The sequence below is a fragment of the Triticum urartu genome, chromosome 3 (genome assembly GCF_003073215.2).
Source record: "Triticum urartu cultivar G1812 chromosome 3, Tu2.1, whole genome shotgun sequence".
In the NCBI taxonomy this organism is placed as follows: Eukaryota; Viridiplantae; Streptophyta; class Magnoliopsida; order Poales; family Poaceae; genus Triticum; species Triticum urartu.
In genome coordinates this window covers 2,851,477-2,867,990 of record NC_053024.1, presented here as the reverse complement: position 1 = coordinate 2,867,990, position 16,514 = coordinate 2,851,477, and the positions used below count along the sequence as shown (strand labels likewise).

The window sequence follows — 16,514 nt, the reverse complement described above, 5'->3', positions numbered from 1 at the left end:
GAAGTCCGAATATAGTCGTCCAATATATCGATCTTTACATCTCGACCATTTCGAGACTCCTTGTCATGTCCCCGATCTCATCCGGGACTCCGAACTCCTTTGGTACATCAAAACGCATAAACTCATAATATAACTGTCATCGAAACCTTAGGAGTGCGGACCCTACGGTTTGAGAACAATGTAGACATGACCGAGACACGTCTCCGGTCAATAACCAATAGCGGAACCTGGATGCTCATATTGGCTCCTACATATTCTACGAAGATCTTTATCGGTCAGACCGCATAACAACATACGTTGTTCCCTTTGTCATCGGTATGTTACTTGCCCGAGATTCGATCGTCGGTATCCAATACCTAGTTCAATCTCGTCACCGGCAAGTCTCTTTACTCGTTCCGTAATACATCATCCCGCAACTAACTCATTAGTTGCAATGCTTGCAAGGCTTAAGTGATGTGCATTACCGAGAGGGCCCAGAGATACCTCTCCGATATTCGGAGTGACAAATCCTAATCTCGAAATATGCCAACCCAACAAGTACCTTTGGAGACACCTGTAGAGCACCTTTATAATCACCCAGTTACGTTGTGACGTTTGGTAGCACACAAAGTGTTCCTCCGGTAAACGGGAGTTGCATAATCTCATAGTCATAGGAACATGTATAAGTCATGAAGAAAGCAATAGCAACAAACTAAACGATCAAGTGCTAAGCTAACGGAATGGGTCAAGTCAATCAGATCATTCATCTAATGATGTGATCCCATTAATCAAATAACAACTCTTTGTCTATGGTTAGGAAACATAACCCTCTTTGATTAATGAGCTAGTCAAGTAGAGGCATACTAGTGACACTCTGTTTGTCTATGTATTCACACATGTATTATGTTTCCGGTTAATACAATTCTAACATGAATAATAAACATTTATCATGAAATAAGTAATAACTTTATTATTGCCTCTAGGGCATATTTCCTTCATAATTCTCATTGGACGACGGAATATCTCCTTCAAATACACATCTGTTTTCACGATCCACTCTGATGTTACTCGATTCCGATGGATAAAACCACGGTACATCCACTGACTATCTGCCATCCTCTGCTTTTTTGCAAGCCACACAAAATAATTAAGGATTCACTTAAATTAATCACATCAAATTTTCAGTTTCTACCGCGTTGAATCCACCTACATCTCTAATAGGTAAAGATGGGTCCTAATCCCACCCGAGGATGTGTAGATTGAGTACGTTCTCCATTCTACCCCGTTCCGAGACAAAATTTCGGCAGCACCTCCCCGTTGTTCTCCAGATACACGTCTTGGCAAATAGCCGAGAGAATGTGCTCCGGAGAACAATGGGGAGGCGCCGCCGAAACCCTGTCTCGAAATGGGGTAGAACATGGAGAACATACCCAATCTACGCATTCTCGGGCAGTCCGTGAAAAACGCTGGACAATTCGAAAGAGGTGCGGTGATAAATATGCAATTGAATGCATATTTATCGATGCAACCCTTTCAGACGGGAGACGCCTAGGTTACGCCAATTGACTTGAGAATGAAATCTAGTGATATGAAAAAATGGAGGAGATGGACTTGTAGCTCACCCTCGGCTGTAGAGGAAGTAGTCGAACAACAGAGGGGTGCTCAGGGGGACCAACACATCGGACAAAGGTCACTCCGATGAAATGCGACACCACAAAGCCTGCAAATTCCATCGCGGCAAAAAATTAGAACATCACAACTCATAGAGCATATTAAAAACATTTAAACATGCATTCATTTATTTTTGCATCATGTAGGCAAAAAAAGTAACAACATTAACAATATATTCATCATCGTCATCACATATTCATCATCATCATTATCACCTATTCGTCATAATCATTGATTCATCTCATCGAACCAAATTTTTTTCAAGATATGCAACATATACCATCTCATCAAACCAAATTTCTTTACTACCTATCTCACTATCTATCTAACTATCTAACTATCTACCTGTCTAACTATCTATATAACTATCTATCTAACTATGTATCTAACTATCTAAATACCTATCTAACTATCTATCTAACTAGCTACAAATTTCTAAAAAAATACATAAAATTTTCACCTTCGAGACGGTCGGCCGGAGTTGGGGCGGGGAGGTGCGGGGTCGGGGCGGGGAGGCACGGGCGGCGGCGTGCTCGGGGCGGGGCGGCGCGGGCGGGGAGGAGCGGGCAGCGGAGGAGGTGGGCGACGGCAGTAGGGGTCGGGGTCGGGTGCGGTTGGAGAGAAATGAGTGGAGGAGGAGACAGGCCGAGTGGATAAGGTGGCACTATGCCGACGGCTCGGCCGTCTGCATAGGCTGGGTCCCACGTGTCAATCTAGCCGTCGGCATAGGCTGGGTCCCACGTGTCAATCTAGCCGTCGGCATAGATACTTTGCAATTTTTTTTATTTTTTTTTATTATGACATATGTGTGACTCTCAGCACAATGTAAAAAATAGTATCACCTCGCCCAAAAATAGTCTCAAGGTTTCACCGTGATAGTCCACTTTCCATGATGGATGTCATTTTCCACCTCCGAGACATGGCGGCGGCGACGCCCGTGAGGGGGGCACAACCCGGAGTCGCGTGTCGGGTGCCTGAGCGTGCCACCATGCTTCCACAAGCGTAGTAGGGCCCACCGCAAAACCTGGCGGCATTGCTACCCCCCTCCGGTACCCCGTCCTGTCTAACCCTGACATAGATGACCGCCGGATCTAACTCTTTGACTTGCGCCGGACTGGGTCTGTCCGGTGGACCTTTTCACCTGATTTCCGCAGCCCAGCCCATAGCTGCACCCCCAACACCATCCCGGACCAACCCACCCAAAGATACCCTCCGTGTCGGCCCGACGTGGCCGTTTCCCTCCTCCGGGCCACGGCGGCAGCCACGCCCGTGAGGTCTACACGGCGGGACAGGGGCCCTGGTGAGGGGTAGCAATGCCACCGGAGCGTCGCACCGGGCCCTCATACATGAGGGGTAGTGTGGTGGCATGTCCGAAGAGGTGGCACGCGTCTCCGGGGTGTGCCCCCCTCACTGACGACGCCGCCACCGGCACCTCGAGGGGGGAAACGGACGCGTAAGGGCTACATGGAGGGGATCTTGCTGTGGGTCTGGTCCGGATGTTGCTCCAAAGTGTTCCTATGGGCTGATCTAACACAACCGGATGAATAGGTCCACTGCTCAAAGCCCGTCCGTGCAAAGTCAAAGGGCTAGATCCCGTGGTCAAACGCTACAGGGTTAGGCGGGACGGGGGGCCCTGGTGGGGGGTAGCAATGCCACTGGAGCGTCGCACCGGGCCCTCATACATGAGGAGTGGTGTGGTGGCATGTCCGAAGAGGCGTCACGCGTCTCGGGGGTGTGCCCCCCCCCCTCACGGATGGCGTCGCTGCCGGCACCTAGAGGGGGAAACGGACGCGTCGGGTCTACACGGAGGGGATCTTGCTGTGGGTCTGACCCGGATGTTGCTCCAAAGTGTTTCTATGGGCTGACCTAACACAACTGGGTGGAGAGGTCCACTGGTTAAAGCCCGTTCGTGCAAAGTCAAAGGGCTAGATCCCGTGGTCAAACGCTACATGATTAGGTGGGACAGAGACCCTAGGAGTAGCAATGCCATCGGAGCGTCGCACCGAGCCCTCATACATGAGGGGTGGTGTGGTGGCATGTCCGAAGAGGCGGCACGTGTCTCCGGGGTGTGCCCCCCCCCCTCACTGACGGTGCCGCCGCCGGCACCTGGAGGGGGGAAACGGGTGCGTAAGGGCTACACGGAGGGGATCTTGCTGTGGGTCTGGCCCGGATGTTGCTCCAAAGTGTTCCTATGGGCTGATCTAACACAACCGGATGGATAGGTCCACTGCTCAAAGCCCGTCCGTGCAAAGTCAAAGGGCTAGATCCCGTGGTCAAACGCTACAGGGTTAGGCGGGACGGGGGCCCTGGGGGATAGCAATGCCACCGGAGCGTCGCACCGGGACCTCATACATGTCGTACGGTGTGGTGGCATGTCCGAAGAGGTGGCACGCGTCTCCGGGGTTTGGCCCCCTCCAAGTGACGGCGGCACTGCCTTGCGTGGAGGGGGGGGGCCACACTGCGGAGCCCCAAGACGGGCGTCTACACATGCCTGAACACTTTCACATATGCATCGGGACCCGCAAGATGTTTCGGTGACATAGCTACACCCCGAATCCCCCCACTAACCAGAATTACCTCCGTGTCGACCATTTCCCCCCTCCGTGACACGGCGATAGCGACGTTCGTAACGGGGGGCAATCGATATACCATCGGGGTATTTTTTAGATAAGGCATAATTATCTTATGGAAAAATAAAAACTAAAATAAAGTAAAAATAAAATAAATGTATGCCGACGGCTGTGCGCACACTGCAGTCCCACGGATCGTTGTCGTGGCATGGCACACACATCGATGACGTGGCAGAGGGGCATGGGCCAGGCCTATGCCGACGGCTATGCCGTAGGCATATCTCTGCCACACAACGCCCCCCCTCGCTTAGATCAATGACGTGTCGACGACGTGGATCGGTGATGTCAGCAACACTATGCCGACGGCCGCCGTTACCTCCCGCCGGCGTCGGTTCAACGTCATCAAACGGTCAGCGCTGACCGGATAGGTGGGCCTGGGATATGCCGACGGCCTGCGCTATGCCGATGGGCTCCGTAGGCGTATCTCGAGCGGTGCCGACGGCCTCATCTATGCCGACGGCCCCGTCAGCATAGATGGACGTATGCCGACGGCTTTTCTACGCCTACGGCCTGTCCTTGGCCGTTGGCATAGGTCTATCTATGCCGACGGGGGCCGTCGGCATAGATGAGGCCGTCGGCCTAAGCTGATTTTCTGGTAGTGCAGCTTCGGTTCCAGGCGCGCATCAGCTGGGAGACGACAGCAGCTATGAGTGGGCGTGCACGGCGGTGAAGTCGGTAGGCGCTTCGGCAGCGGCAGATAGGTGAGGGAGGCTGCGACCGGAGCTCCAGCGGCCGGCGCGGCGATCCCTATCCCAACTAGAGGCCTGGAAGTATTGGCCGGCGTCTCGTGTAAGGTAGATTTGGTTGCTCCACCGGTTTTGTACGTAGACAGAAACCGGTCTGAGACCGATTTGTCTCAGTCCAGACCAAACCAAACCAATCTACTAATTACTAAAGCCCAGACCAAACCAAATTGAAACAGGGCCTCAGCCCATTACAACCAAACTTAAGCAGCCCAATGAATAAACCAAATTAAAACTATGGTTTGAGACCAAACCATTACCAGGTTTACCTGCATGCAATAGATGGGTTTTATTCCCATGATAAAACTTGCATTGTGATGCCATGGGACTTGCGGTTTAATCCCCCTGTTCTGCTTTTGAAAACAGGTTACAGATTTATTTGCAAAAGCAACATGGACACAACTTCGATTCAGTTGTGCAGGTGAAACAAAAAGGATTTTGATTCGCCAATGGCGATGATGATACATTCTACATTCTACGGCAATGAATCTCTTCCAAGAGATAAAATTGCTACAAAATTACCTAGCCCAAGAGATTCATCTTTTGTCAGGATCGGTAGGGCAAAAAATGCCAACCTTGACGCCCCAGGAACCAATTTCCCACAAAAATCTAGACTATCTCGGCAAAATCATAGAAACGGAGAATATGAGAACCAAACAAGGAAAAAGACAAGATATGTAAATAGTATGCATGTAGATGTATGTATAGATTCCAAATAGACGTAAGAAATGTTATCACTACAACATAACTCCATGGCCTACATTTTGGTGTTAAAAAATCCCATGTATCCTATGTTTTTTCAGTATCAATGTCCCATGTTTAGGGAGAGCAAGTCAGTCGACGTCCACCCTGACCTCTACAGCGCCGTCATGGAACAACGTGACTTCGGCCCAGAGGCTCTTATGGCGGCTCTGAGCCACCTGCTGGACAACAAAGAGCAGGGTGTTGGGTTTGTTGCCATGGGAGATGCCCACAGGATGCTCTGGCTCAGGACCTGGTTGGGCAACCACTACTACTAGTGCTCCTTCTGGTGGTGATGACGGCGTGCATAATCCTCGACGGCGATGATGATGACGATGATGACGTACGTTTTGTGGTAACTAGGGCTTTATAAGCTCTTGATATTAGCCTGTATATTTTGATGAGGTAGTATATATAGTAACCCCTCACGCTGATGGCGAACTAGCAGTGGTGGGATAATACCCTCATTTGAATGTGGTGGTAGGATGATATCATAGTAGTGGTAGGATGAACTTGCTATGTCGTATGATCGTGCATGTTTACTATGTTTCATGTCTACTGTGCTCCATTGATTGCTGCTTGAATTGTTGCTCTTCTGCCATGCTAAGACAAGTATATGTGGTGCACAGAGGGAGGATTTCAGGGATTTACAATTCACGGGAAGCATGCGATGAACAAATGGCGAGTTACAAAAACAATTGCCACAAAGGGTTTGAGAGTAAGCAAGCGGTAGAGGATGCTCACTTGGGACAAGTATACAAAGCGGCAGAAAACTATGCGAGTAACCAAATGCGTCATGAAGGAATATGTAGCGTCCGCCGGGCTGTTTGCCTTGTGATCAGGCTCATGAAAATATCAATCACCTGATCATCCAACGCTCTTATGTGAGACAATTCTGGTTCTTGCTCCTTAGTGATGTCGGGTTAGGGCCCCTTGTACCATCACATATGCTTTGGTCAGGGTTTGGTCGTGTTATATGATTTTATCTGGCGACGCCTCACATCGGTCATCATTGTGGGATTCAGGAAGCTATGGCTGGAAAGTAATGCGCGGGTCATGGAGTATAATCTATGACGAGACGCAAGGAAGAAAGAGGCAGGTTACGACGAGGAGTAGGACTATAATGGTGGCAGCGGGTTTTTGAGCCCGGTGCGGTGCTCTCTTCTTATGAGCTGATCAAGAATCTATTCTTCCCAATCGCAGCTGTAATTTTGTAATACTCTCTCCTTCTTAATGAAAATGATAGGAAACTTTGCTTGTTTGTTCTTAATGAAAAAGGAAAGATGAGACGATACACATATTCACCGGACAAGCACGTGCATACACATGTAGGTTCTCATCGTTTGTTGAGGAATCACGATCAATCAAACTCAATTGCTAACTACTACTGCTACGAACTAACCTGCTTATGGTTGTGGTGAACCGTCCACGAAGCACGAAGAAGACTGTTCCACCATCTTGAATGGATGGAGGTCGATCGAATTGGGTTGTAATCTTAATGATCAGCCAGGCTGGCCCATCAATCACTCACCAATTCAACCGCCCCTAGCTAGCCAAGTCAACAGAGCGCAGCTTCGATATTTAGACCCCTTGTGGTGGTGGGATCAGTTCATCCGTATTTAAGTCCTCAACTTGACATATGTGCTTGCATTTTTCAAAAGGATACTCCCTCCGTTCGGTGAAAGGTGTACATCTAGCTTCAAAATGAGCATTTTTCCATAAAAGAGTGTACTTCTATCTTCCCAATGCATTTTAAAATATAAAAAAATATTTTTCTCTCATCACACGGTAATCAAGACCAATAACAATTTACACATGGTCTTCTTAATTTCTACATGCACTTAGCTCATTGGGGGTTAGAAAAAAAATACTTCTCTCTCATCACACTCACATGGTCTTCTCTCTCATCACACCTTTCCAATGCATTTTTTTTACTTAACTCCATAATTTGTTCTAAAATTTCTAGATGTACACTCTTCACCGGACGGGGGAAGTACATATGTATCCACAATTCATTTAGAGTTACTTATTAGCCTATTTCTTACACCATATTTCTATCCCGTGAAATTCTCGAACCGAAAGATGGAAGCACATGTTGTGTTTCATTTTGCTGAAATTATATCAATTAAATTTTGCATTAGTTCCATAAATGGCATATGGCGTTAAATAAATTAGAAAAAAATATGTTTTATAACTCGTGAAGATAAAATAAACCTAAATTCCAGTAGTAGATGAATAATTGTAAAATGTTGAGTCTTGGTTATCTTGAAATAAACAAATATTATAACTCGTGAAGCACATCTATTTTTCTCTTCTTGACAGGAGCTAGATTCAATTCTACCTCTGTTGTTCCATACAAGTTGATTGGTCGATCGAGACCCATGACATGCATGTTGAGACAAAAGATTGTACAAAAATGATATGATGTATCTATGTCAATAGATCCTCTAAATGGTATAGGAATACCTTAATAGCGGTTGATAAATTGATCGTATCGAGCTATATTTTATAGGTCTTTCATAATCTCACTTGTTTGACTATATGCACCGGACTATCTAGTAAGTTCGCTAAAAAAAACTATCTAGTAACTGGTGTACCTAGAGGGTGGACAGGGTGGTCCATGGACCATGAACCATAAACCATCATGAAACTTCCCCATAGCTTGTATATATTATAGTAAAAACTATTACATAAATATTTCTATTACTGGACCACCCGGATGCTCTCGGATAGCTATTTCGACAAAGGGTGGATTCTATTGACTCAAAATTAACATTAAGCAGATACAAACACAATGAACATACACCGGCCTCTGCATAGCTAAGATGCACAAAACCAACACCAACGCCCGCAAACAAATGAAAAAATCTTGGCAAAATAGCAGAGTCATATAAAACCAAATCTATGCCTGAGCGAGGAAGGAAAAAAAACCCAAAGTGATCAAATATGCTACCGACAAACTACAACAATGACCATATCCGCACCAACCATTTTTTGACACCGCAAGGATAATGATGTTCTTCAACAGCAACGCTTTCAGGAAGGGCGCGATGTTCAAGCGTCGCCATCACTGGATCCAACGAACAAACACTAGATTGTAGGTTTTCATCCTGAAGAACTAGTCCGAGAAAATTGGAGCAATGCCTTCAACAAAGTAACAATGCAAAAACATCGTCATCGACAGGTATAACCAACTTAGGTTTGACCTAGGTTTTCATCCCGGAGCTCGAGACCAAGTACTCGAGTAGCACCACCAAATCAAAGTCAATCATGTGTTGTTGCCACAACTTTTCCGCAATCCCAGCATGTACATGCAACAAGGTAACGATGCATCGAGATAGGTACGCACACATCTTCTACCAACTGGATATGTGGATGATCAACTCCTTTTTTAGGGAACTTGTTACTACTGGTAAAGTGAAAATAACCTCATGAGATGCATGTACACTCGCATCTCATATTTACATGACCCCCCCCCCCCCCCCCCCCCCCCCCCCCCCCCCCCCTCCATCCCTAAGAAATGTAGATAAGGGAAACTCAAACCTTTCAAAGATCCATAACTTTCACCCGCAACAAAACTAGAGAAAAAGTCTGTTGGTCATTATGAGCATAATTGACGTCGGGTGCACCGTGTGGGCACCTTGATGCCCATGCTCATTTATTTTGTTCTCAGAAGAAACTGCAAATAATTCAGATGAAGAAAATTCGAACCTTTCGGACATCCATAACTTTATGTTGGAGAAAAGTCTGAACTGAGAGATCAAAGTTCAATCTGGACAAATTCAACTAAAGCAACATTTCTATGCACCGCAGCGTCTACTATAAATACGAGCCCTCAGTAGCAGTGATGAGACCCATCACAGTGCACCTGAGAACCAATAGCTGAAACAATGGGTTTCTCTTCTTCCTCGCGGCGCTTATGCGTAGCTTCGGTGCTACTGGTCTGCCTTTGCATGTTGTTATGCAGAGTACACGGAGGATCATCTCACGAGGTAATTTGTTTTTCTTCTTCTTCTTTTGCAAAGGTGGTTGAACCACCAACCTCTGCATCAATTATGCATACAACCATTTTTATTTATTATTAAGCAAAGTACATAACAAATTCAACAAAGGCAATCATGAACAAACCGTTACGAGATATGAAATTAACACCTACGTCTAAATCGACTTCTTTCGCAGAAACACCTTGAAGAAGGGATAAACACCCTCATACCAGCGCCATCATGTTCGGCTCGAGATAGCCTAGACAAGGATTTTCATCCAAATTGCTGGGACCAACCAACGAAGACCAGCACGACAAAGAGGCAACCCTCTTCATACAAGGTAATTTCTGTTTATTTAATTAATTAACGGTGGTGCAAGCTCCATACAAGCTAACCCTCTGCATCTGTTGTATTTAGCTCTACATAGTTTACCTGGGCGAAGTGAAGCATGACCATCCCGACCATGTCGTGGCTTCACACCATGACATGCTCACCACTCTTCTTGGAAGCAAGGAAGAATCTATGGCCTCCGTGGTGTACAACTACAAGCACGGCTTCTCGGGCTTCGCCGCCATGCTCACACCCGAGCAAGCAAAGCAACTTGCAGGTCGGCAGAGTCATCACCATCTAATGTAATTATAAATTTCTGAGTTTCACTTGCATGATAGTATATGTGAGGCATGTGTGCAGAGGTTCCGGAGGTCATCAGCGTCGAAAAGAACAAAATCCACACGACGGCCACCACGCGAAGTTGGGACTTTCTTGGCCTCAACTACCAGATGACTGGTACTGGCAGTGGACTACTCAAGGGAAGCAACTATGGAGAGGATGTGATCATCGGGGTGGTTGACACCGGTTAGTATTTTAAGTATTTTAATTAAATGTTGCAATTATGTTAGAGGATTTCTTTAGGGAAAAGAGACAATAAGTTTTGACGTGATGGCTATCAGCAATTGATTTTTCAAGTCAATAGAGATAGTTACTCTAATTTTAATTTGGCACCATTTCTTATATAAACTCGCTAATCAGGGATATGGCCGGAGTCAAGGAGTTTCAGTGACGAAGGGTACGGACCGATACCGTCAAGGTGGAAAGGAAAGTGCCAACTCGGGCCAGACTGGGGCATCAACAACTGTAGCCGCAAGATCATCGGCGCGCGGTTCTACAGCGCCGGAGTGTCTGATGAGGTCCTCAAGATAGACACGCTCTCGCCCCGCGACCATAATGGCCATGGCACACACTGTGCGTCCACTGCGGCGGGCTCAATGGTGGAGGGAGCCAGCTTCAACGGCCTCGCCCAGGGAGTTGCACGGGGAGGCGCGCCGCATGCTCGCATCGCGGTGTACAAGTCCCTTTGGGGCACGGGCAGAACCAACGAAGGCAGCACGGCGGCCATTCTCGCTGCTATCGACGACGCAATCCACGATGGTGTTGACGTACTATCGTTGTCCCTCACTTCCGAAGAGAACTCATTCGGTGCTCTTCACGCGGTTCAGAAGGGGATCACTGTGGTGTATGCAGGTGGCAACGAAGGGCCCAGGTCGCGGACCATCAGGAACACTTCACCGTGGGCCATCACCGTTGCGGCAAGCACGGTTGATCGGTCGTTCCCCACGGTGATCACGCTGGGAAACAAGCAACAAATTGTGGTACGTACCTACAGAATTGATGGTGAAAAATGAACATATCTAATGAACCACAAGGGAGCGTATACATAATCCTTCAAGTTTTGCTTCGGTACACCCCACCTAGAAAATTTATGGATTTCAACGCAGATTAAAGGTGGAGATTAGAAGTCATCTCTTCAATCAAAAAGATTAGTTTGTTCCGATTTCTTGTTTGATCCGTTGGGGAAAGAGTGATTAGAATTAGTTGATCGCGAATGTACAAGAATACTCTTTTTAAGTAACTTTAAGAGTCGTGCAAACTTTCCATTGGGGTATACCCAAGCAAACTCTCATTCTTCAGCAAACTAACTCTCGCCGTTCGGTTTTGCAGGGACAATCTCTTTATTACCAAGCGAAGAACTCATCGGGGAGCAGTTTTACAGGTCTTGTCTTTCCTGACGGGTAAGGAAATTAAGCTATATGTTGATTCTTTCAATTTGTCTGGCTATTCTAAAGCCAACTTCACTTTGCAATTTTAGGTGTACCAAGGTTGCACTTAATGGTACTGACATCAGAGGGTTAATCCTTGTCTGCTTAATACAATTGGGGACTTTGGCACAGGCGTCGCGATATGTCCGAGACGGCGGGGGGTATGGTATTATTTTCGCTCAATATACGACGAACGATATAGGTCCCATGGCAGATGCATGCCAAGGCATTGCCTGCGTTCTGGTGGACCTTGACACTGCCGAGAAGATCGGCAAATACATGGACGTCACCAGGTACGCAATTTAACTTAGATTTCTGCAATGAGTTCAATCATGCAATCCCTTCTGATCAATAGAGAGAACCTTTTTTTGTTTCGTAAGCAGCTCTCCGGTGGCAAAGATCGAACCAGCACACACTCTTACCGGGAAAGAGATACCGGGGGCAAAAGTGGCATCATTTTCCTCGAGAGGTCCATCGCTTGATTACCCCGACATTATCAAGCCTGACATAGCCGCGCCCGGAGCCAACATCTTGGCGGCAGTGGGAGATTTCTACAAATTTATTTCCGGAACATCAATGGCAGCTCCGCATGTATCCGGAATCGTTGCGCTACTGAAAGCTGAGCACCCTGACTGGTCTCCCGCCGCGATAAAATCAGCCATCATGACCACAGGTAAAAAGCGCGCACCAGATCCCAACCATAACTGTGTAGAGTTAGAACATCCAAGGATTCCTAGTCAATCATATTTTTTTTTTGCATGGTGATGAAGCCCGTGTAACAGACAAGCGTGGCATGCCGATACTGGCAGAAGGGTTGCCTCGGAAGACGGCTGACCCGTTTGACTATGGAGGTGGCAACATCAACCCCAATGGTGCAGCCGATCCCGGCTTGGTCTACGACATCGATCCTCGTGACTACAACAGATTCTTTGGGTGCACCATTGTCAGGAGGACGAACGTGAGCTGTGATGCGACGGCGCTACCGGCGTACCACCTGAACCTACCCTCCATCGCGGTGCCCGAGTTGAGGCGTCCGACCACCGTGTGGAGGACAGTGACGAACGTCGGCGTGGTCAACTCAGTGTACCACGTAGAAGTCCAGAGCCCAGCTGGAGTCATGATGGAGGTTGAGCCGACGGTTCTCGTGTTCAATTCCACAAACAATGTCCATTCATTTAAGGTGAAGTTGTCGCCTATGTGGAGGCTGCAAGGGGACTATACCTTTGGTAGCATTACTTGGCGTAATGACCAGAAGACGGTGAGGATTCCTGTTGCGGCCCGAATGACGATTCAAGATTTCTATGCGGACTTTGCATAAGTTTTCCAGGCAAAACATATGTATTGGAAACTGTGCCCTTACTCAATAATTGTATAAATAAGAAAACAGATGGATGCATATTCTCTATAATGGCCCGAGGCCTTTTTCTGTTATGCAAGAAATCGTATATGAACTGTATAATTAAAATACGAATGCAGATATTCGGATCTTTAAATGTCAGATCCCAAACAAAGTTCCAAATTAAAATTCATGGAAGTACAAAAAAAGAGAGAGGAAAAAAGAAACAATCAAGTAGATCCCACTCCAAACACCATGTTTTGCCGCGCTATGGTAGTCTGAGGTATGTTTGACTTGAATTGTGGCACTTTGCCACACATTTAAACATCGGGATTTCATCAATGCTACAATTTTCCCATTTTTTAAGATAAAAAAGTTTTTTTTTCAACACGGTACAGTTGTAGATGCTCACATATACACATGTAAAGTCATCTCTATGAACGCATGCACACGCTACCCCTATGAGCACGTTCAAGATACTGAGCCGACACAGCACCTCAACATTTACGAAGTCACCACAGACGCCTCGTAATCGATGAGAACGTCCCCCCCCCCCCCCCCCCCCCCCCCCCCAAAGCCCCCCCCCCCCCCCCCGCCGAACGAACATCGAGTGAATTGCAAAAAACATCGACATTGAAGGCTAGGGTTGCAGAAATCACATGTCTATAGTTTTGTGCCAAAAACACTAATTCCCAGGCTATTTTTTTGCAGAAACCACAAGTCGCTCGGTTCGGTCGTTTTAAGTTGGATTATGACAGGTGGGACCCGCTTTTGTCGACGTGGCATAATTGTTCATCCGTTTGGCTCGGTAGACGCCGTCAGACGCCGTGCGCGGGCCGACTCGAGCCGGAACCCCTTTTGACCGGTCCATCCCTCGAATCGTTACAGGCCCACCCACCCCAACCCTCATTCGCTCGTGCTCTCTGCTCCCACTCGTTCGCCGCCGTCGACCCCTCCACATCTCCGACCGCCGCCGCCACCGCGTCGCCATGGTTTCCTGGAGTGAGGATGATGACAACAGTGAGAATTATTACCAGTACGCCACCTCAGGTTCAGACGACGGCATCGTGAAGGTGAGTTGATAGAACTAGGGTTAGGGTTTGGATTTGGGGATTTTCCTCTTGAGCTAGATCTGAAGTTTCGTTCCCAAATCTCTTGCTTTCCTTTGCACGTGCAGATCCCTGCTACCACGGATGACTCCGAATTCAAGGGCAATGATTTTGTTTTGTGCCATGAACACGGGAAGCGAGCAGAAAGACTTGTTGCTTTCGAGGGCATCTATACTGGCAGGAGGTTCCTTGCTTGTGCTATATGTCAACTTTCTGCTAATTAGCTATTGTGGAGTAATCATTTGGTCATTTGTTTAGTACTGATATTGGTAGTTAGCATATCTGACTTTTTAGTTAGGCTGTTTAAATATGTGCCCAATGCTTGTTGGCTCAGTGAAGTCATTGTTTATATGTGAGCATATGTGCATAGTGTTGTGGCATGTTCATTTGTTTATATGTGAGCATATGACAGTGTGGATCAGTGAGGTCATTTGTTAATATGTCAGCATGTGACAGTGTGGACAAGTGAGGTTTGTTTATATGTCAGCGTGTGCATGGGATTGGAAGCACTCATTAAAAATTGGTATTAAGTACTGCTGGCCTAGTTGCTTTTAGTTAGTAAGCACTCATTATTTAGATTGCCTAATTGTTGGTACTGGTTGGAGTGCCTACTTGTTATTAGTAAAGAACTCATCTTGGCATGTAGCTTATATCTTGTTGTTTAACACTGTAATTTACTAAAAACTGTGGACTAGTTGAATGGATTGATCCATCTTGGCCAGCTACAATGAAGAATGCACTGTCCAAGTTGTGGGATATGTATGAATAGTCCAAGAGAAATAGGACTGAGGACAATCTGATGAACTCATTTGCTGTTCACAAACTGACACAAGAGAAGATCAAGCTGCAGGCCAGTTAATTATGACAAGTTGGTTGGAGATGTTCAAGCCCTTTTGGATGAGAATGAGAGGAGGGCCTAGATGGAAAGGAAGCCTGATGAGAGCAAGCTCCAGGAGAAGTATGACATGGTTAAGAACCTGACAGTATCTCAAGCCAGTGTCATTAGGAACATGAAGTTGAAGCTTGCTGGAGAGAAGACTAAGTTGCAGGCCCACATTGATGAGCTTGAGAAGGTTGTGGAGCACACCAATGCCAATCTGAATGGGATCAAGGCAATCTTAGATGAATGAGCCACACTGGGCAGTAATGGTCATGGAGTTCATGGTCATGTATGGATCTCCTTATTAGTTATGTAATGGTCCTGTATGGATCTCCCAATTATGCTACTTATTAGTCATGTATGGATCTCCAAATTATGCTACTTATTAGTTACGTAATGTTCATGTATGGATCTCCCAGTTATGCTACGTATTAGTTATGTAATGGTCATGTATGGATCCCCCAATTATGCTACTTATTAGTTATGTATTGCTTATGTATGGATCTCCCAATATGCTGAATGTGATGAATTTCGATGTGGATTTGTATATCTGAAATAGCCCTATATTGTACTCATTTAGGTGGGTTTTTCGATGTCGGGGCACCCTAGACTCATTTAGGTGGGTTTTTTCGACGTCGAGGCACCCTAGACTCATATAGGTGGATTTTTCTACGTGGAGGCACCCTAGACTCATTTAGGTGGGTTTTTTCGACATTGAGGCACCCTAGACTCATTTAGGTGGATTTTTCGACGTCGAGGCACCCTAGACTCATTTAGGTGGTTGTTTCGACGTCGAGGCACCCTAGACTCATTTAGGTGGTTGTTTCAACATCGAGGCACCCTAGACTTATTTACGTGGTTTTTTCGACGTGGAGGCACCCTAGACTCATTTAGGTGGATTTTTCGACGTCGAGGCACCTGAAAGTGCGTTATATCGACTAGAGGGGGGGTGAATAGGCGATTTTTATGAAAGTCTTCAAAACGTGAGAGTTATGAAGACAAACAGTGAAGATTATGCCTATTACTATACAGCGGAAGTTAGATTACACTAGGCAAGCCATGGTCAAGTATTCAATAAAGTGAAAGCGCAGTGACAAAAGCTTCAGTGTAATAAGGATCAGGTAGGAAGAAGTTATGAAGCCAAACAGATCATACATTCATTTTGTGAAGACAAAAGATAAAGTAAGCATGCAATGGCTTCACAATGAATAACTGTAAGTGAGAGGAAGTGAAGATGAAACCAGCGATGCGTTGAATACAATGATTTGTTTGACCAGTTCCAGTTGCTGTGACAACTATACGTCTGGTTGGAGCGGCTAGGTATTTAAACCAAAGGACACACAGTC

At 46.5% G+C, this 16,514-nt stretch overlaps 1 protein-coding gene across 1 annotated transcript; it reads left to right on the top strand.

Moving 5' to 3' along the window:
- Positions 1 to 9,599: 9,599 nt before the first annotated feature.
- LOC125542260 (subtilisin-like protease SBT3.10) lies at positions 9,600 to 13,274 on the top strand. Its single transcript, XM_048705220.1, has 9 exons — positions 9,600 to 9,756; positions 9,944 to 10,087; positions 10,165 to 10,354; positions 10,438 to 10,602; positions 10,777 to 11,396; positions 11,746 to 11,816; positions 11,894 to 12,136; positions 12,227 to 12,516; positions 12,614 to 13,274. Exons 1-9 carry the CDS (start codon positions 9,655 to 9,657, stop codon positions 13,159 to 13,161), a joined length of 2,373 nt encoding a protein of 790 aa, XP_048561177.1. The 5' UTR covers positions 9,600 to 9,654; the 3' UTR covers positions 13,162 to 13,274.
- The last annotated feature ends 3,240 nt before the right edge of the window (positions 13,275 to 16,514 follow it).